The following is a 21,638-nucleotide window of genomic DNA, read 5'->3' as shown; positions in this document are numbered from 1 at the left end:
CCTCCACTCTTGATCTTGCACAGAGACGTTTCAATCCAGTATATGCAGCTGTGAATGAGCAGGGTCCAGTGAATGAGCTTTCATATTTCCTTTGGTTGCATCCTGTAATTTTTCGGTCACTCTCTGTTTTTGTGCTCAGATTGATCCCATGTTTCAGAGGACTATAGCCTCATTCGATGAGTGCAGCACAGCAGGCGTGTTTCTCTCCACCCTGCACTGCCACGACTACAGGAGTGAGCTGCTTTTTCCTTCCGATGCCCAGGCTCTTTCCACTGAAGCACCTCCTGAGTTCCCAGATTTAGGCTGGGTGGACATGACGGATTTAAAAGGTAAGTACACATAATACCTTTCACCAGAGCATTTTAGCCATCAGAAAAGTTTCTATAAAACCATGGGATGCGGTAAGCCCATCATGCTCTTATATTGCTTATTTCAATTACTCAGAAGGTTCTTCTGGAACGCCAAATTGGGCATCCTTTTGGGACAAACTAGCTTTCCTTCCTTTCTGCGGAGTCTAAGACAGTAGTAGCTAATGCTCACCATTGCTCTTGGTGTGTACGTGCCACACCCTGCAGGTGCCCCGTTAGAGGCTGGTTCTTAGTCACGTATTGAAGCCCTGGGCTAACCCTGCAGTATCAGAGTTTGGACTTGGGAAAGGGACTCTAAGAGACTTTTGTTGAGCCACAGAAGCCTTGTTCTTATTTTTTACCAATCTAGGGGGTCTTGAGGAGAAGAGGGTATTGTGAATTGTTTTAGACTCCTCTGTGGTGGTCTGAGAACAGCCCTGTCCTGTTGTCAGCCGTTTATACTGTGTTGGCAAGGATTTTAACCTTCCTCCCATCCTACCCCTCCACTCCGCCCTCTGGGGGGACCATCTGAGAATGTTGTGACAGGCACAGGTTGGGGAATACCATAGCTGTACTGGTGTGTAATCATTTTTGTATGTTGCATGAACTTGATCCTCCTCCTCCAGTAACACACACAGATGTTACGGTGCCCATTCTCATCCATTCTATTCTTGTGTAAATTTTGCTAAATATAACGGTTTTGTGCTAACAACCTATTTTCCAAATTTATGCTCTCAACTGGGGCTCTAATCGTTTGAGGTAGGTAATCTGTGGCTAATTTAGTTTGGGACTAAAGTAAGTAGTAACATTGCATGATTGGTTGTGCACTTAGTACACTTTAAGGGAGAGTTTTTGATTTCCCGAGTAGGGCACGGAGTCCATTTCAGAGTCAAGTGTCTGTGCTTCGGGTTTCTACCCAGCGTTTACTACATCTTGGAACGCGAGTGTGGAACCCACCTCCAGTGTGGGTGTGTGCCTGAGCCTCTGCCCTCTCCTTGGACATCAGTCCGTGTGACACAGAGATTGACTGCCAGAGAACGAGAGGGGGCTGTGCCTCTCTTCTCCGTGGTGCTGCTCTGGTCACTGTGAGGGTGTAAGGAGTGTGCTCCATCTGCCTCTGATCCCTCTTTGCAACCTTCCTGTCCTCTCCAGGGCCCCTGAAGCAGTGTGCGGAAAATCGCCAGATCTGCCCTTCCCTGGCGGGCTTCCAGTTCACCAATTGGGACAGTGAAACACATAATGAGGTGTGGTCAACTTCTGGACTTCTAAGGGCTCTGGGCGTTTCTCCAACAGCTCGTGGTTTCAGTGAGATGGCCCAAGATAATTTCTGCCCAATGGGAACCAAAACTGGCATTATTTAGCCAGGAGTACAGAAAATATTTCCTTTGGCACTTGTGTGGGGACTAAAACCTAGCGGGTATGGATGGGATTGTGAACTCCAGCAGGAGCATTAGACAGCTGCATGATCCTGGGATCAGTTTCATGTCCCCTCTTCTCTGCTTCCCTAGGGTGAGGCAACCCTGCCATTCTGGGTGCACAGTTTTTATCAGATTTACTCTTGGATGTGGTTATCCCAGTGGCCTCTGGTCTCTTAGGCTGCTGTCAAGCTCGAGGAATTTCCTGCTCTTTGGGGTTGAGTCTCTTGGCACAGAGCTTCCTGAGAAATTGTCATGTGTAAAGCTTTCCTCTGTGTATTTTTAGCATGGCCCCCTTTAGCCTACTTACTACCACTTCCAAAATAAATGGTCTCCATGGAAAACTGTTTTCTCTAAACATGTAGTTAATGGATGCAGATTCCTGTTTCATGTTTTACAAAATGTGCCTAATGACAATACAGCTTCATCCTGTGCCACACAATATAAACTTCCTCAGCGCTTTACTGTCGTGAGAACACTGGCTCTGGGGGCTGGGGAGGGGAGAAGGCACATCCAGGGAGGCCGTTCCTCCAGCGGTGACTGGGGTGGTTATGGGAACAAGGAGTACCAGAGAAGCCTCTCTTTGTCCCCTCCAGTCGGTGTCGGCCCTGGTAGACAAGTTTAAGAAGAATGATGAGGTATTCGACATCAATGCCAAGGCAGAGGAGAGTGACTGCGGGGACTCCCTGAAGGGGCCCCTGGAGGACGACTTTGATGCCAACGATGAACCCGACCACACCACAGCTGGGGATCCTGCAGAAGTCGGGAGCTCAGAGGAGCCCTGCCACATTCAAAGCTGCCAGTAAGGCTGTCGGGGCCATGTGAATTGTTCCCATAGGAGTTTTCCATAGTCCTTAACAGAGTCCCTGCTGGAATCATCTAATTTCATCTCTCTGATTGGCCAGGCTGGTGGGCCATGTTGTCCACACTGGCTGAGCCATTCTGACTCATGGTGGAATCACACCTGCCTTTGAATGTCTGCTCAGCCAGTTACTGGTTATAAAATTGACATAGAGGGAGTTTAGGTAGAACTAAAATATGTAAAGTGCTGGAAAAAAGTACCAGGGATATAGTAGCTACTTCAGTGGTGGCTTTTGTTACCACTTGCATTTTAGTAGCGTGGAGCATGCTCCCTCTCTACACTCTATACGTAGTCTGGCTTTTGGCTACATCACTCTATATCGGTTATACACAGAAGTAGGCTTGTGCATTGCTTACGTAAAAAAAGGGGCCCCTACCTGAAGGATCAGGCAGAGAGGGGGCTGGGCAGTGCTGGGTTACCAGAAAGGAAGACTGGGCACCAGCAGAGCAGTGAAAATGAATGATGCAAATAAAATTGAGCAGATTGAGTGGGAGGGGAGGTGGGAGAATTGGTCTGTAGTGATTTAAATTTTTGATTACTCTAGTAAGTGTCATAATAAAATCAGAACTTTGTTGGCTTTTGTTATAGATTATATAAAATAATAGATTAGTATTGTTTTAATTTTGAATATGATTTGGAAGCAGGCTCCCACAATCCTGGAGAGCTGAGGGACTCTAAAGGTCTTGAATGGGCCTGGGTGTAGCAGATTCCTCTAGACTAGAACGAGCAGACCCTCTGATGACTCCTGGGCCTATAGCAGCATCTTTGCAAGCCCGGGACTGGGGACAGGTGAGCTGGTTTAGTATGGGTAAAACTTTAGGAGTTGTTCTGTAATTTCCCACTGAGGCAAAAATCCCTTCAAGAGCGTGCTTGAATGTCTCCAGGATAAAAGAGATTGCTTTCTTGAGCTCAGTTTGTCTGCTCAGGTGGAAAAGGATCAGATTGATAATGTCTCTTCAAATCCAAGTAGAGGTCGAGGGGCTGAATGTTTGGCACCTCAAGGTAAAATTACCCATCTGTGCCCGTTGGCTCCTTCCTCTCTGGTTTGTACTGTTGGTGTACCTGCGATTTTGTCCCTGCTCCCATCCCATCTTCTAAGAAGTGAGGAATGGTAGGCAGGTTGATGGGATGCGCTCTTTTGATATCATTTTCAAATGTCAAGGAGCTGTCGCTTTTCCTAAAGATTGAGGTGACGTCTGAGGAACTGACAGTAGTGAAGGGCTTTAGTCACTTTCATTTTGTTATTTTGAGCAAACTGGAGATGGTTAACTAGAGATGGTTATTTTGAGCAAATTTTGCACAAAGCTCTCCATTTCTCTCCCAAGTTTCAAACAGAACAAAATCTTGGAATCCATCCTGCTGAGTGCATTAAGGGCAGGGGCTTAGGTTCCAGTCTAAAGCTTTGTCCGTCTTGAAATCCCCCACCCTTGGTATGGCGCTGGCCCTTTCCAAGAGCTCAGGAGGTGTTTAAACTGAACAGACTTGACTCTGCCATGGATAGCTGCGTGATGGGGGGCAAGTGGCATCACCTTTTGGGGTCTTTGTTTTCTCATCCATAAAATGAAGGGTTGAGACTAGATGATAATACTACTATCTGATATTTATTGAGCTCTTTATTCTGGCTTTGTGCCAGACACTATGCCAATGCCTTACCTGCATTATTTCACATAATTTATATAATATATAAAACGTAATCACTTAATCCTTGCAACAACTCTATCATTAGGTCCTGTTATCCCCACTTTACAGATGAGAAAACAGGCTCAGAGAGGTTAAGCAATAGGGTGGAGCTGGGACTCGCCCAGCACCTTTGACCAATCGTGGCCACACATAATGAGCGTTGGATGGCAGGCTCCACCCCAGAGCACTTAACTGAGTGTCTCTGAGGCCAGGCTTTGCATCACCATTTACCCAAGTGTCCCTGGGTGATTGTACTGTGCCCCCAGGGTTGAAAACACTGTATTGTACTGGAAGGCCTTTAAGGGCTTCTCTAGCTCAAGGTGGGGTGGGAGCTAAGCCAAATTATAAATACCAGTGTTATGCAGGATGCCCCATGTTATTGGTCTCTGGATGGCAACACTTTGACAACTGTGCACATCCTGCATTAAGAAGGACACGTCTGAGAAAGTGCTTTACGTCCAAGAGCAGCCTGGGTGCACTCCTCCATCCTACAGCCGTGGGCCCCGTGTTCTCTAGCTGGTCTCTCTGCGGTGCAGGCATGCTTTTGTAAGATGCTCGCTATGGTTCAAGACCGCAGCCCAGACCACAGCCTGCTCCATGCATGCAAGAATGAGGCGTTCTGCTGTGTGCTAGGTGACGTGCTAGGAGCCAGAGGTCTCCAGGGAGGAGACCTCTGACCTGCAGGTATTAGTGCAACTAATGCTAAATTGAAGGAGGGGCCCTGTGGTTGGGGGTGGGGGGAGAGCAGATAGAAGAAATAGAGTTCCTCCAGAGGGGATTAGAGAAGTTTGATGGAGGAGCAGGCCTTGAAAAGTGGGGGGAATGGGTTAATTGTTGGGTGGGGGAGTCGGGACCAGTAGGGTGCCTGCCACGCAGCATTGTGTACTGAGACAATTATTAAATGGCTAGAGTTCAAGCCTCAAGGCCCTCAATCCAGCCCTGGCGCACTGACTCGCAGGGGTTGGGAGCCAAGCACTTGATCGCTTTGCCCATAAGTTCCCAATAAATTCCCAGCCCGACTGCCAAAACTTGAACAGAAGAGTGTCCGTGTGAGTTGAGTGGGGCTGCTGCTGAAGCCATCTTCTTTCTCCCTCTGGAGTTCACAATGCCTACAGTTGTTACCTAATAACATAGGCTAGGCATTCTATAGACTAAATATGAATTTTTTAGTATATTTTAATTTTTAAAATTGTTTTAGTTACACAATAGAAATACAAATATAGCTTCCTGGTTTTCAAAAAAAGATTCTGTAGATAAAGGCAAAGTCCCCTTTTAAAGCTTTTTTAGCTTGTTCTGTAAGGCTTTATATAAAGAGGATTGATGTATATGGCTCGATACAGGTAAAAGCCCCTCACTGTCTGAAATTTCCTTGTTGCGTTTCCCTTTAGAGGGCAGTGTAGCAGCACTAATGTACTTTCTGATGGGTCAGAGGCCTCAAGGAGAAAGCTCCCCCACATTCTAGTACCCTGCAGAAAGAGTGAAAATCCAAACCCAAACCACCATGCTGGACCGGCCAGTTGGACACCTCTCACGCAGCAAAGACTAAAGCTAGGTAGCTTAGCAGATAGAGTAGGAGGGGCCCCGACCATTTAGGGGACATAAATTAGAATAGCATCTTTTTCACTTAGTAGGAACCACAGCAGTGCTATTGAAGCCCTCATTTACGGAAGGACGGTAAAGAAAGAAGGAGAGACTCATCCTGTGTGACAGGAAGCCTGTGTGTGGAAGGATCCTGAGGCTGGGATTCAGGGAATTGTGTCCAGCTCCCAGCTCTGGCATTTTACTAGCTGGATAGTCTTAAGTAAAAACTGAATTTCTTTCTGCCTCTGTTTTCTTGTCTCTCAAGTGGGTAAACTTGCATTTTATAAAGCCCTTTGAAACATCCGAAGTATTTGTATAGGTATGATCATATTGTTATAAAATGAAGAGAAGCAAAAGCACTTTGAAGTAAAGACTAAGGAATTATTAGTGATGAAGTATTTATATTGGACTTAGTCTTAGAACTGTTGCTCATTTGTGGAAAGGTAGGTAGGTAGAGCCTTCAAGTGCATCATATGCTGCTTTACATGTAAATATACTATTGTATATATCAATACGGACATGACTGTACATGTAAAAACATGATTTCACGTGCCTTACAGGGAAGAAATGATTCCCCTTGGGGATGGAGACATTAGGACCATGTGCCCTCTTCTATCCATGAGACCTGGAGAATATTCTTATTTTAGTCCCCGTACCATGTCACTGTGGGCTGGCCCGGATCACTGGCGCTTTAGACCCCGACATAAACGTATGTACTTCTAGATGGAACTTTAAGAAAAGAGATAATGTAGTTGACCAGCCAGTCAGCAGTTCAGCTGACGAAGGGAAATGCCCGTTGTTGTTCTGCTGTACTTCCTGATAAGCTGAGGAAGCATACAGATAAGCCAGCCTCCTGGTTGGACAGTCAGTTGGCCCGGCCTAGATGAGGGATCAGTTAAGGTTGAGGCCTCTGAGTGGGAAGAGTGAGTACCTGGAGTCAGGAGAGCTGGCTCACGACTTTGTACTCCCCCGCCCGTATCCACATGACTTCAAACAATGGCTGTAGGGGGGAGTGACCGCCGGGCTCAGGGGGCCCACATGAGTTATTGTACAAGGCAGCACTCTGCAGAACGCGAAAGGGCTGTGCCAGCGTTATATGTTTTGCATTCTGTCTTTGAAAAGAAGGGATTAACTAGTGTATCCCTTTATTGTGTTTTGTTAGCAAAAACACAAATTATAAGTAAAGGATGAAAATTAGGTGTGTGATTTGCCTTTCCTGATGCTGTTATGATGCTCAGACATGAATGCTATCTTGCAGTTGACAAGGCTGTCAGTAGATCTTGGGAGATGATAATGTAGGCCGCAGAGGTGGACAGTGTTGACATCTGTGTCCATTTCTGCAGAAGACGCTGCCTCACAAGTAGAGAACAGAAAGAAGAATACAAAGAAAGATTTTGAAATCGACTTTGACGATGATATTGACTTTGATGTATATTTTCAGAAAACAAAGGTTTGTGCTCAATTTATTATACTTGTGCTGGATTTATCATTTATGCTTTCTTAAATTACTCTTTGCCCTCCTCTTTCCATTTTAGATGTGATTTTTAAAAATTCATTTTAGGCGCCGGCCTGGTGGCATAGCGGTTAGGTTCACGCACTCCACTTCAGCGGCCCAGGGTTCGCAGGTTCGGATCCCGGGTGCGGACTGATGCACTGCTTGTCAAGCCTTGCTGTGGTGGCGTCCCATATAAAGTAGAGGAAGATGGGCACGGATGTTAGCTCAGGGCCAATCTTCCTCAGCAATAAGGGGAGGATTAGCAACGGATGTTAGCTCAGGGCTAATCTTCCTCACACACACACACACACACACACAAATTCATTATAAATTTAACTCAGAGTAAACAGATGGCTTCATTCTCCTTCAATCCGTAGAGGAATTGAGAAATAGTCCCAAACTCAGTGGCAGAGAATCAAGTTTAGAATATGAAAAATGTCTAGCAAAATTACTCTTTTACATAGAACTGGAAACTCTGATGATAGACTAATGCTGCCCAAACCCTTCCCAAGCTCCTTCCAAAAAAAAATGTTTTGATCATTTTTGTTAAAGATGCCTAAAAACCGCTTTTTTTTTTTTTTTTTTTTAAATTAATAGGCTGCTACTATTCTGTCCAAGTCCACTTTGGAGAACCAGAGTTGGAGAGCCACCACTCTTCCTATGGATTTCCACTATGAGACTGATAATCTTGTCCAGCTGCATCTCAAACCAGGCACCAGGGTAAGGCTGTTCCTTGGTTCCTTGAGGCCACTGTTGTCGAACCCGCTTATAGCATTGGAGGTATCAGGTGGCTGGTAGTGTGACTGTCAGACAGTGCCTTCGAGGAAGAGGAGAGAGCATGAGGAGGAATGTGTGTTAGCCAGGGGGAGTTACCAGGAGATCAAATGGGTAAGGCAATCTGAAAGGAAAAGCTTATAGGATAGATGCACCCAAAGTTTTGGAAATACCTCACCTGGTTAGGATGCTGGATGGACACCGAGGCCTACATGCTGAAATGCTAGGGGGATAAACATAAAATCTTTTGTTGAGGTTTTTACAGGATGTTAGTTATTTCTGGATTCTCGCACTTTCTCATTGAAGTTGTAGATTGACTAGCCAGATGCCTTCCCTAGCCCACATTGCCTCCCCCACAGTCAGGGTGTAGACTCACGCCCACTGTGACACATAGGGGTAAAGTAGGTGCCAGGCATCTGACTGCAGTCCTCAAGGAGTTCCCTCGTGCTGCACGACCTGCCCGGGCTCTGTCTATGCCTGTTGGCACGAGCGCTCCAGACTACCTGGTGCTGCACGCCGGTCACTGTTCACTTCATTTGCCTGTGGCTCTTCTGCTGATGCTAGTAGCAAGTGCACGTCCTGCTGCCAGGTAACCAGGCAGCGGTTCATGCTAAGTTCTGTTGTATCTGAACCCTCTGCTCATTTGCATTCCTGGTTTTCATCTTGTGGTGTCAGGTATACAGACAGCTTACAGTTTCCTCTTCCTCATTTTCCCTGTTTCTCTACAAGGTCTTAATGATATGTATACAGTTCCCTGAAGTCACTGATATCTCACATTCTGTTTTTATAAACCAACCTTGATATAATTTTCTTTCTAATCAATACTATTCATTTAACAGAAATACTCTTACAAATCTAGAAAGAACTAATATAATGTTATGTGTCAATTTTCGTCAATAAAAAAAGGAAATGCAGAAAGATGCAAAATTGCAGCAGTAGTAGCAACTATGGCTACGGTCAGGATTGGTTAGATGCCAGCAGCAGCTTGCTCTAATCGGAAAATAGAGTCCTGGGGCCGGCCCCGTGGCTTAGCGGTTAAATGTGTGCGCTTGGCTACTGGCAGCCCAGGTTCGGATCCCAGGCGCGCACTGATGCACCGCTTGTCGGGCCATGCCGAGGCGGCGTCCCACACACAGCAACTAGCAGGATGTGCAACTACGACGTACAACTATCTGCTAGGGCTTTGGGGAGAAAAGGGAAAAAGAGGAGGGTTGGCAATAGATGTTAGCTCAGGGCTGGTCTTCCTCAGCAAAAAGAGGAGGATTGGCATGGATGTTAGCTCAGGGCTGATCTTCCTCGCAAAAAAAAAAAAAGAGAGAGAAAATAGGGTCCTAAGGCAGAGGAGCAGGGCCAGGCTGCTGGGGAGCTGAAGGAAGATAGTAGGACACTTGCACCAAGCCTGGCCCGGCCTCCAGCTGTTTTCTGTGGCCACAAGGTGCCCTTCCCTCCCTCAAGCCCTTATTATGAGCATTTGAAGAATGTGGCCTAAGTGGTCATTTGCATTTTCAGATGTGAAGGTGATAGAACAAAGTCATTGGATCATTGCACTCCAGGAGTTGGTTTTTGGGAATTTTTCCCCCCATGATTGTGTCTTATAGAGGAAAGAACTTCTGCTCCTGATTATTCACAGGAATAAATTTCCGTCTGTGTAGTGGGCAGCCAGGCAGCAGGAACCGGGGACCCCTCCTGCTTCCAGCAGAGCTGCACTGGGAAATGACTATTGAACACTGGAAAGTAAATGCTGGGTTATTAAACACTCTGTTTGGCTAGAGACTATACAGATCAGCCACCCATCCAGTTTAATATCTTAAAGGGCGATTCTAATAGCAACCAGCCAACACATGAGGGGCACGTACCCTTCGTGAATCACTTCTTGTAGACTGTGGACAATTTAGAGTGTGTCCAGAGGAGAGTATTCCAAATGGAGAGGGATTTAGACATTGTGTCATATGAGGAAAAGTGGAAGAAAGTGGGCATTTTTTAATTCAATAAATATGCATGTTTAATGTTATTTTTGGATTCGTATTGCAAAAACACTGAGTTTTTTTCAGCTGCTTTTGGAGTATATAGTTGTATTAAAATATTCAGTGTGCTTTTGTAAATTGTACACACCTTTAACCCCATTTTCTTTACCCCAAAGATACATACCCCAGATAAAAGTCACTGGTCTAAGGGCCTGCAAATATCTCAAGGGCTGTGGTCAACAGGCACTCCCAAAAGAGGAGGCAAACTTGTTCTGTGAAGCTCTGGAAGGCGGAACAAGGGCCCATGGGTGTAATGACGGGGAGAAGAGCTGGATGTTTCTCCCTGTCGCTAAGGAGGGAGAAGTGATGGCCTCAGGAGTGGGCAGGCTGCTTATGAATGAAAGCAGTGATTGAGTTTTCTGTCAGAATTGTTCAAGCAGCAACAATTGACTTCTTTTCAGATAGCTATAGGCAGTTTTGTTTTTAGTGAAGGAACCGTTTTTCAAATAAAATTGTGTGCAGACCTAGTTGCAAACCAGTTGCTCTGGTTTATTTGGGATGGATGGCAGCTCTGAGCCCTGCTACCCTGGGCTTGCTCTAGAATGGAGTTGTGCAGTTGAAAAGTTGGCTGGCTTAGATGACTTCTCAGGGCCCTTGGAACTCTAAAATTCTAGGACATTGATCATAGGGACTAAGATTATTTCCCCAACCTCTTGTAGTAGCTAGCTGCTTTTCTAGAAATTGCTTTCTGCAGTTGTTCTTTCTTTCATTCTAGTTACTTAGAATGGTCCAAGGCAAGAGGGCAGGGACCATGCACTATGAGGAAATTGGAGACTATGATTACAACAACCCGAACGACACCTCCAACTTCTGCCCTGGATTACAGGTAAAAGGGAAGAGCCTTGTCCTCTCTGCTAAGCATACGAGTCTCTTTCCTGCTCCACTCCCCGCCCCTTTCCTATATGGTGGAAGGCTGTAGGAACTTCTGAATCCCGTGGGATTTGTGGCTGCCTGCCCTGCCTCAGGCCTCAGGGAACTGAGCAGAGCCGAGGAAACAGCCGACACCCTGGCCTGCCTCACTTTGAGCCCTGCGTGCAGGAAAAAGTGGTCATACTCTGGTAAAGCAGTCAGCGTGGGAGGGCATCATCCCCTGTGCACAACACTCATCTTGCTATTTTGGGATTTCAAAGGAAAAGAAACACTCTTCCTCCTTTCAGGAGCTAATCTTTTGGCTGGGGAGACGAAACACATAAACATGTGAAGATGGTGTGTGCTAATGGGGTGGATCTCAGGAGACCAAGCTTGTAGCTCTGATTTTGGTTCTCACACGGTGAACTTGGGCAAGCTACTCCCCATCTTTAGTTCTTGGTTAGACTAATCTCAATATTCCTTCTGTGAATCTGCTAGCAAGATAGCAAATGTATGTCACAGACGGGAAAATATTGGCCTCGTCTGTGTCCCTGTATGTGAGGAGAGGGAAAAGAATTGGAAGAAGTGTTTAGTCACCTTGTTTTCTCACTTGGAGGAGAGTTAGGTTGTTGTATTTTAGTGAAAATCCAGACTGACCCCTTTACCAGTGCTTCTCAAACTTTTAGCATGCAGAAGAATCACCTGGAGAGCCTATTAAAAAACCACTTCCTGGGCCCCACCCCAGAGATCTGATCTGTTCCCACTGGGCTCAGTCCAAGAACGACTTTCTCACCAGCTCCCAGCAGGACCCCTGCTGCCAGCTGGCCCACAGTTCACATCTCTGGTGTTTCAGGAATGCTTTCTGTAAAATGAAATCCTAAATTTATTAGAAGCAAAGCGGACACTGTAGCAGGTGTGATTATTGAGTTCCTTTTAATTCTCACTCCAGAGGTCTTAGTCAACACGTACCTTCCTAGTAGGGTTTATGTGCAACAGGAAGATAACTAGAGGCACCTAGAAGTCCATCCAGGGCTTGACTCATCAGGAGCTCTGCTTTTGCTGTGTGAAGACAGAGTCTGTCTTGAAGGTATTTCTCAGCCCCTCAGGCAGCTTCTGCCAAACTTCAAGAGCTCTTTCCTTGCCCAGGCTGCAGACAGTGATTCTGAAGAGTCAGATGACTTATTTGTGGGACCAGTTGGGACCCTTGATGTTACAGCTGATCCTTGCCATTCACCTAAGACAACACAGGAGAACGGTGACCTGCCTGAAGCCCAAGGATTGGATATCACCACTTATGGGGAGTCCAATCTGGTGGCTGAGCCTCAGAAGGTAAAGATGAAGCCAAGAATTATATTTTATATTGTTTGCCTGAGATCTGTTTAATTTCCCTCCTGTATGAGTCACAATGGTCTTCGCTTGATTTTTTTTCTTCTCGATTATAACCCATGGCTCCCCAAGTGACTGATTCTTACAGAGAGCTGTAGGGAATGAGCTGATGCTAATTAGGTATGTTTGGAACTAGCCATCTCTCCAAAGATCATGGAAAACATATGACTAGGGGTGAACCAGTCACACAAGTAGAGTTATGTGAATGAAGGCTGTAGGTAGAGAAAATGGGTTTCTATGTTGATTGGGTGAGCCTAGCTATTTGGCTGTGGAAAATCTTGGCCAGATTCAATTCATATTAAATTATCATGAATTAAGTATCCATCTGTTCCATACCAGGTGACAGGCTTAGTGCTTTCATATATGTTTGATTCACTTATCTCTTTTACACTGGAATTCCAGGTTAGCTTTAATGTAGATTGCACTTGATCAAAAAGAAATTAGATTGAAATGAGGGACTCTATTTTATTATATCCAAAGAAAGCTCTATGACTCCTTGGTTTTAACTAGATGATCTTTGAGTCCAGACTTTCATGTTACATTGAGTTGATAGTAAATGTTTCTTTCTTCTGCTTGCTTTTACTTTGTCACATTCCTATTTCAGGTAAATAAAATTGAAATTCAGTACGCCAAGACTGCCAAAAAGATGGACATGAAGAAGTTGAAGCAGAGCATGTGGAGTTTGTTGGCAGCCTCCTCGAAGCAAGCAGACGCAGAGGTAACGGGTCCCACTTATTCTCCAGGTGCCCAGCGTGTGGGAAGGGAGAGGCTGACATCCAACCCTCCAGGAGCAATAGTGCTAATGCAGAAAGCATTCGTTCAGAAACACAAGGAAGACATCACACCTCTGAAAGAGAGGTGAACCACGTATATGAGCAGGCAGGTCACACAAAAGGTGATACAGATGGCAAACTGGTGCCTGGAAGATCATTCAGCCCTGCTGGTAATCAAAAAATACAAATGAAAGCATCTTCATGCTGCTTTACAATAACAGCTTTTGCAATTAAACATTGTTTTTCAGTATGGAGTTAAGAAAAAATTAGAGTGCTTATTCACTGTTGGTGCAATTTAAGTTGATAAATGACCCTTTTAGATAGGAAATTTCTAACATCTCATGTTCCATAAAATGTTTAAGTCCTTTAATCTAATAATTCTGATTTGGGAAATGTATTCTAAGTAGGAAAGTAATTAAAAAAAACTTATTATGCTGTCAAATTGTCTCTTTCTCCTTCAGAGCAAGGTGAAACCTTGATTAACTTGTTCCAACTAAATGGAACTCACAGTCAACTAGAGTCCTTCCATCTCTTTCAGACCTCTTCTGCTCAGGGAATGTTCTGAGCTTTCCCAACTCAACCCATTCTCTCATACCTTCTCCTGCTGGCTGAGAAGTGAAAATTCATGATTTGATTGAGGGCCCTGAGCTGTGTAGTCTTGGATATCAGATAAAGCTTCAGTCATAGTCATAAGGTTTTATCCAACTAAAATGGAATAGGATGCAAATGTAAGAGAAATGTACTTGTTTTAAAAATGAGGAAAGGGGTTCTGCTTAACCTTCGATTTATTTATTTATTTATTTATTTTTTTGTGAGGAAGATTAGCCCTGAGCTAACATCTGATGCCAATCCTCCTCTTTTTGCTGAGGAAGACTGGCCCTGGGCTAACATCCGTGCCCATCTTCCTCTACTTTATATGGGATGCCGCCACAGCATGGCTCGACAAGCAGTGTGTCAGTGCATGCCGGGGATCCGAACCTGTGAACCCTGGGCCACCGAAGCGGAGCGCGAGCACTTAACTGCGGTGCCACCAGGCTGGCCCCTAACCTTTGAATTTAAATGACTCGAAATACTCTATCCTCCAGGGAGTCTGGTTAATTAAAGGTTTATTTAAAAAAAAACAAAAACCTTTTGTTAAGAAGCTATTCTAACATATTCAAAAGTAGGGAGAACGAAGAATAGTATAAGGAACACCCACTTCCAATAATTATCAATGTTTTATCTATAGTGTCACCCAGTCCTGTCGTCCCCACCTAACCCCCCACCCCTGGCACCATGTACACATTCTGAGTTATTTTACTCAAATTCCAGGCATAATATCCTTTCATAACTGCTTGGCTGCTAGCAAGGAGGCAGCCCCTATTTTGTGTGAGTGTTTTAAGTGGAAAGCTCAAATCTACTTTTAGATGTGTACTCTGTGCTGCCCTTGCCTGTGTGGTCCAGGTGAAGCTATAAGTGATCATGGCTCTTTGTCATTATTTTGTCATTTTTTTCTTTTTTTCTTTTCAGAAGGACCTAGAAGCGTTTTTACAATTTCTCCTTTGCTGGAATTATACTGGCATTGACATCTATGTTTACCATAATTCGGTAGATGCCAGTGTTGGGGTCCAGGGCTGAGGCACTTAGTCCCTTTATGGATCCTTTTTCTTCAAAATATAACTAAGGAATTGTTTTGGTTTTGTTCAGATATAGACTTTTCTTTCTGGAGATACAACTTTGCAGGTTTATGTTGCTCTCTCCAAGGTGACCTGGCCCCAAATGTCTGATACGTACATGTCCTCCTCCTGTTAGGCAAACCACAGTGAAAATGGAAAAGCAGGGGAGTTGGTGGAGGTGGCCAATGGGAAGAGGCTCAGCGGGCTCACCAAGGACCTGCGGAAGAGGTGTGTGCCAGCAGACACAGGGCTCGCCGTCCCCTCCCCTGGCCCCAGCTGAGAGTGCTCCAGCCTGGCTGTCAGTGTGACACACAGACCCCTCCGCACACCACCTGCTGTTTTAACACTTCTAGCAGTTTTTCTTCTCTGCATTGATAAATGAGTTAATACAGACTAACTTTAAAAAGGCTTTTTTCTGTGCCAGTGGCTGGAATGGAATAGGAAATATTTTATTTCCAAATAAGAAACTAGAAAAACCTGCTTATAAAATGCATCTGAAATATTTCTTTGTTTCTCATTAGTATATTCATTGGACATGTGTATTCATACTTGATGAAAGAGCCTTTGTTTCCAGAATTGCAGTGACCTAGCTAAATACTTGGCTCTTTGTTTCACAGCCTGCCTCCCGTCATGGCTCAGAACCTCTCTGTACCTCTGGCCTTTGCCTGTCTCCTACATTTAGCCAATGAAAAGGTAGGTAAATCTGGTAAGCGTGAGAGTATTCTCTATGTGTGTCAGCCTATTTGAGCTTTTTATTAGATCTTTCATGGGCAACCTCATAGGATATCTTAAATACAGTGACTTATGCAATACCTTCAACCCAGAGGATCGACCAGGCACCTCCAAGTAACTTAGGAAAAGGTCGTCAGGTATGATTAGCAATGAAAATGGTGAGGAGGACCCAAATGGGAAAATTTTAGATGCTAAAATGGTGATGTCTCAGTTCCCAACTTGAAAACATAAAGTACTTTTACATCATTGGGTATCAAGGGCTTTAAAGGCCAGGTCCTGCCAGTGCCAAAGTCAAGACACATGGGCAACGTGGTGGAGAAAAGAGGGGGTGGGCAGAGGTGAGGATGAAAGGGAGACACACGCAGGGGGAGAGAGTAGTAAGACATGGAGGCAGTGGCCGGCAAAGTGGAGTCACCAAGTACAGTGAGAGTCTTGGGAATAGATATCTGTCACAAGGAAGGTGACAGCAGAAGTGCCAACTGTGACAACGTGCCAGGCTCCTCATAGTGTGAGGCCAGCCGACAGAGCTGAGCGGCTGTGGGACAGCTAGTGAAGGAGCAGGCAGAGACCATCTTCTCAGGAGCCTGTTGATCCCACCTGGGAGACACCCCAGTGAGGCGGCCAGTAAGCCTGTACATTTGGTACTCGTTGAGACTTGATGTCCTTGAGAGTCCCCAGGCAGCTGGTCCCTAACACTGACTTTGGCACTTACTATAGAGGCCCGTGGGCTGGGCTGTAGCGTATGCCATGAGCCTCACTAGGGCTGGGGATGCATAGCTGCCACTGGGCACCACCACTGCAGATTCTAACCCTTCTCTAGGAGGGTGCCCTGCCCTGGAGGGGCGGGGTGGGTATGAGAGTGTGATACCTGTCTGAACCTTGAAGTATAGTTTGAGAGGATTGATAAGATTGTAATGGAATGGTAGCATAAAGGGGGTGCTGGCAGAAGCACCCAGGTTTTCCTGTGTGCCGGTGTCTGACCTCACAATGAAATGAGGAGTGGTGATGATTGGCTCCATTTCCCAGCTCTGGCTTTGCCTTGGATTGACTGTCAGGCCGAAAGCAGGGAGGTTCCCCTGTAGGATGGCCTGTAGCACAGCTGCCAGGCAACCCAAGTGGACCTGCCACCAGGAATCAGGAACCACTTTTTCTCTTGCCAGTTTCTAAGCTCATGACCTCACTGAAGAAGAAGAAACTGTCCATTTGACAGAAGCTAGTTTTGATTTTGGGTGGGGAACAGGTATAGCAGAGCCACTGAGCCAGGACAACGTGCTGTGTGTGTTCGACTGTGGTGCTGTTAGGCCTGGAACCACCATCTGGGTATTCGCAACTGAGGCCTGAACAAAATAACCCAGCTTAGCTCCCAAAAGTGAACGGTATGCATCAGCCATTGAGGATGTTTGTGGCCCAGGAATGCTGAACTCACACGGCTGCTGGTTGAAGGCAGTAAGCAGTAGAGGCTGACGGGAGAGACGAGGTGTCCTGTTCAGAAGTCATGACGGCAAGGCCGCGGGGCATGCAGCATGTGTGTGGTCATGGGAGAGGGTCGTGAGAGTGTCTCCGTGTGATTCCTGACACAGCCTAAGGTATCTGATGTCAGAAGCAAACTACATGAAGAAAGAATGACTAAGAGAAAAAAATGAATAAAAAGATAAATCATTATCCTGACAAGAAATCCACAAGTGGCTCTGAAGAGAGTTCCCCATCTGAGGAAGGGGGCACACAAGCCATCCACCTGACGTTCAGAAGTGTCACTGCTAAGCTTTTCCGGGGGTGGCTGGAATCTCACACCATCCTTATGGACATAGGTGCTGGGGGCCTCTCCCGCTGCGTGTGATCCAGCACACACAGGCTCCTGAAGTGTACGGTGCCTCCAAAGCTCAGAAACTTACCCTGAGTCCAAATTCAGAGTGTTACAGATTTCACTCAGTTGCCCAGTCCAAGAAGCATGCTGCCCTGGGCTGTGTGTCTCCGCAGAAACCTGCCTCTCCCCTGGGGGAGAGCAGCTCTCTGGCTGTCGCTTGGTTCCCAACTAGACTGAGCCAGGGAAACACCGCTGAGGAGTGTTGTGATTCCGTGGCTTCACCGGGGCTGGCAGTGTCTGGCTCCAGCACTGCTCCGCTGCCCCCAGCGGCAGGGCCGGCTTTGTTCATTTTGCTGTAATCCAGTCTCTCTTTAAGGGGCCTCAGAGCGCTCAGCATTTGAAGAATAGGGAGATGGCCCCAGATGTCCTGTGGGGCTGAGCACTGAGGCCATTACGGGGGCCTGGCTTTGGGCTATTTAAGGAGATTTGACTGGTAACATTGGCCCTGACAGTTCCCTTGACAATCTCTGGAGATCTGTGATAACTCAGAGCTTAAAGGCACCGAGAGAGATCTCACAACGCTTAGTACCAGAACATGGCCCTCTTTTTGACCTGCCTTCTTCTGTGTCACTCCTGTCTGTATTCTTTGTCAACCACTCTGGTCATGAGCTTTCCCGTGTAGATATGCATTGTGATGGGGCTTGGGATCCGTGATAGACGCTGGGCCCTCTGCCTCCATGGCCCTGGGTTCTAGTCGTGTGTGACTCATTAGCCAAACTTAACCAATTTCTAGAACCTGAGCTGCAGAAATCACACCTGGTTGCTGGTGAAGTTAAGCAAGGAGGGCTTCCGATAGTTGTTTAGTCTGAGGGAACAATTGCCTGGGATTGGAGAATTCGTGGGGTAGGTGGGTGGGGGAAGAATTGGGAGGTAGGGGAAGGGCTATCCGGAGATGGGAGAGAGCAGCTGTCATGGACGTCACCAAGGGTGAGATTGTGGGGCAGGAGGGCTTGGAGAAGGCCACATGTGGACAGGGTTAACAGACGTGTTGTGGCTCCTGGTGGCCTCCCCATCTACTTCCCTTACTCCTTCCAGGGCAAACAGCTTAGCTCTCGGACCTTTTACAGAGAGAGATCGTTGTAGGAACCAGAGCCAGAGAAGGCTTGCTTTTTGGTTTTTTCCCTGTGATTGGCAAGGATTTGGAACCAGCTTATCATGCAAATGATATTTGCTGTGACATAATTTTACTTATAATCATGGGACAAACCTGATTCTTTGTAGTCACTACCTTGCTGCCTCGATTAGAATTTGTTTTATGATTCTGATGTTCTCAGAGTATCAAAGTTCACGTGTGTTTGATCTTTCTTCAGAATCTAGAGCTGGAAGGAACCGAGGATCTTTCCGATGTTCTTGTGAGGCAAGAGGATGAGTCCGCCGGTGAGCAGGTGGCAGCAGGGGGTTTGTCACCTCTTCACTGACCGGCACGTCTCCACTCTGGGTGCTGTGGTGTCAGGGCATGTGGCGAGGCTGTAGCCACTGCCCAGGTGCCTCTGTCTGTCCTTCTCCCCTTCATTCCTCCCGTCTAGGAACCAGTACCCTGAAGCTCTGACCTTGAGTAACATCTCTCTCTTGGGGTGACCACCCAGGAGGGACGAGAGGGTGAGGACGCTGTGTTCACTCTTTGTATCCATGTCTAGTTTTCGTCTCCTAAGTTGACCTGTTTTTCTGCACACTTGACTCTTGTAGAAGATGATGTCCTAGGAGGCACTTGTCCTTTAGCAGCCACCTAATCCGTGTACATAAGGTATATCATAGTACACTTATAAATGTATGTATACTGCTTAAGAATAAAATCATGCTGAAAAATATGCTTGGCAAAATATTTGAGTGCCCACTAGGGAAGTGTTAGACCTGGTCCTTGTGCTTGAGGGGGATGCAGTCTTGTTAGCTGGACAAGACACCCGCATGTTGGTATGAGGCAGGAAACGCTTAGGGGCTGAGATGATTCGTTTTGTAGCAGAGCGGAGGAGAGAATTCACTGGCTGGGGATTCAGATTTTGAGATTGGTGCATTGGGCCTATGAATTCTGCTGGAGTGGGATGGTAGTAAAAATTGCTAACATTTGTTAAGTGGTTACTAAGTATCTTCTGTGGATTACCTCATTTAGCCTTTTCAGCATCCCCATGTGGAACATATCATTATCACTCCATTTTCAGAGGAGAAACAGGTACACAAAGGTAAAGTAACTTGCATGAGGGCAGACAGCTTACTGTCAAGAGTTTGGCCTGGAATCAGGAAATCTGCTTCTAGAGTCTTTGTTCTTTGCTGTGCTATATGCTGCTCAGATCACAGGCGCAGTACGTGTAGATGTTGATCCAAGTAATTCTAGCTCTGGCTGGTCCTGGGGCTCTGCCAGAACATCCTATCACCATTCATTGGGTAAATAGAGATCTTGGATGTTAGGTCAGAAGCAGTGAAATATATAATTAGCAGTTACTCCTGATAATAAAGAACTTGCTTCCTAAGCCAAAAACCACACAAAACAAAAAACAATCTCTTCCCCTCAGGAATATGCTTTCTAAATTGTGTCCAAAATCATACCCACTCTGCTGTATTGAGAGGGTTAGACTTGTGAACATGCTATAGAGGAAAAGCAGTGATGCTCAGTGAGAATCCACACCCTGTCCTGCTGGGACTGAAGCCTCCAGCATCTTTCCCCGTGCCAGGTGAGCGCTGGTCCTTGCACTCTCCTCTTTCCTGGGAGTAGAACTAGCCAAGTGTGCTCCCTCTCTCATTGCAGACACTTCTCTATGGTGGGATCTGGGCTGAGCCTGAACGGCCGATAAAACTGGTGAGGGTGGTACCAGCTTCTTCAGTGAACTCCCCTCGCCCCTCCACCCTGTTTTTCCCAAGCCTCTCCCCCTCATTTACATGGTTGCTCTGTTAGAATTCATTTGGCTGCATATAATATCACTAGGTATGCAAGATAGTTTATTTCATATAAAATACATTGGGAGGAAGGTAGTCCAGGGCTGATGTGGCGGTTCCATGAAATCATAAGAGACCAAGGATCATTCCAGCTTTCCTCTCTGCCATCCCTAGTGTGTAACCATCCTTGTGTTCCAATGTGGCTGCTGGAATCCAGCCATTATGTCCATATTCTAGGCAGCAGGATGAGGGGTTGGGGGAGAAAGCAACCACTAACCTACTTTCTGTCTATAGATTTGCCCTTTCTGGACATTCACATAAATGGAATCATAATATATGGTCTTTTGTGTCTAGCTTCATTCACTTAGCATAACGTTTTCAAGGTTGATCCATGTTGTAGCATGTGTCAGTACCCCATTCTTTTTTATGGCTGAATAATATTGCATTGTATGGATAGACCACGTTTTGTTTATCCATTCCTCAGTTGCTGGACATTTAGATTGTTTCCACTTTTTGGCTACTGTGAATAATGCTGCTATAAACATTCATGTACAAGTTTTTGTGTGGACATGTTTTTAATTTTAGACATATACCTAAGAGTGGAAGTGCAGGGTCATATAGTAACTCAGTTTAACCTTTTGAAGAACTGCCAGACTGTTTTCCAAAGGGGCTGCACCCATTTTACATCCCCACCAGCAGTGTCCAAATAAATGGTCCAGTTTCTCCACATCTTTGCCAATAGGTGTTATTCTATCTTATTATAACTGTCTCATTATGGTTTTAATTTGCATTTCCCTGAAAGCTAATGATGTGCCTTCATTTTTCTTCAATCTTTTTTTCCTCTGTTCTCAGGTGATTTCTATCGATTTCTCTTCAAGTTCACCGAGTCTTTTTTCTGCCATCTCCAATCTGCTCTTGAGCCCATATAGCAAAACTTTTATTTCAGTTATTATAGTTTTCAGCTATAGAATTTCCATTTTAAGGTAGTTTTTATTTCTTTTTTGGGATTCCTTATTTATTGATTGATTGTATATTTTCCTTCAATTTGAACATATTTTCTTTTTAATTCTTTCAATGTATTTATAATAGCTACTTTGAAATCGTTGCTAAATCCGACATCATTAGCGTGAATTTCTATTGGTTGCTCTTTTTCCTGAATATAGATTATATATTCTTGTTTCTTTGCATGTTTAGTAATTTTTGGTTGAAAATTGGATATCGTAGATAAAATGTTGTCGTGACTTTGGGTTCTGTCATGTTCTTCTGAAGTTATTCTGGTAAGCAGTTAATATGCCTGGATTCAAACTGCAGACTTTGTATCTCCTATGGTAGG

General features: G+C 45.5%; 1 protein-coding gene across 3 annotated transcripts in view; it reads left to right on the top strand.

The window, feature by feature from the left end:
- Window positions 1–21,218, top strand: part of NCAPH (non-SMC condensin I complex subunit H) — a 37,018-nt gene extending 15,800 nt beyond the window's left edge. For all 3 annotated transcript variants that reach the window (XM_058534540.1, XM_058534541.1, XM_058534542.1), the window contains exons 7-18: window positions 140–329; window positions 1,500–1,591; window positions 2,359–2,564; window positions 6,446–6,594; window positions 7,229–7,335; window positions 7,978–8,100; window positions 10,894–11,004; window positions 12,174–12,356; window positions 13,018–13,131; window positions 14,978–15,069; window positions 15,459–15,534; window positions 18,748–21,218. In XM_058534540.1, coding sequence (XP_058390523.1) covers window positions 140–329; window positions 1,500–1,591; window positions 2,359–2,564; window positions 6,446–6,594; window positions 7,229–7,335; window positions 7,978–8,100; window positions 10,894–11,004; window positions 12,174–12,356; window positions 13,018–13,131; window positions 14,978–15,069; window positions 15,459–15,534; window positions 18,748–18,855 — 1,551 coding nt within the window. In that variant the 3' untranslated portion in view covers window positions 18,856–21,218. The remainder of the gene's footprint in view (window positions 1–139; window positions 330–1,499; window positions 1,592–2,358; window positions 2,565–6,445; window positions 6,595–7,228; window positions 7,336–7,977; window positions 8,101–10,893; window positions 11,005–12,173; window positions 12,357–13,017; window positions 13,132–14,977; window positions 15,070–15,458; window positions 15,535–18,747) is intronic.
- Window positions 21,219–21,638: the final 420 nt, after the last annotated feature.

This window comes from Diceros bicornis, chromosome 40 (assembly GCF_020826845.1).
Source record: "Diceros bicornis minor isolate mBicDic1 chromosome 40, mDicBic1.mat.cur, whole genome shotgun sequence".
In the NCBI taxonomy this organism is placed as follows: domain Eukaryota; kingdom Metazoa; phylum Chordata; class Mammalia; order Perissodactyla; family Rhinocerotidae; genus Diceros; species Diceros bicornis.
Note: the sequence above shows the minus strand (reverse complement) of the source record. Positions and strands in the feature narration are given on the sequence as shown.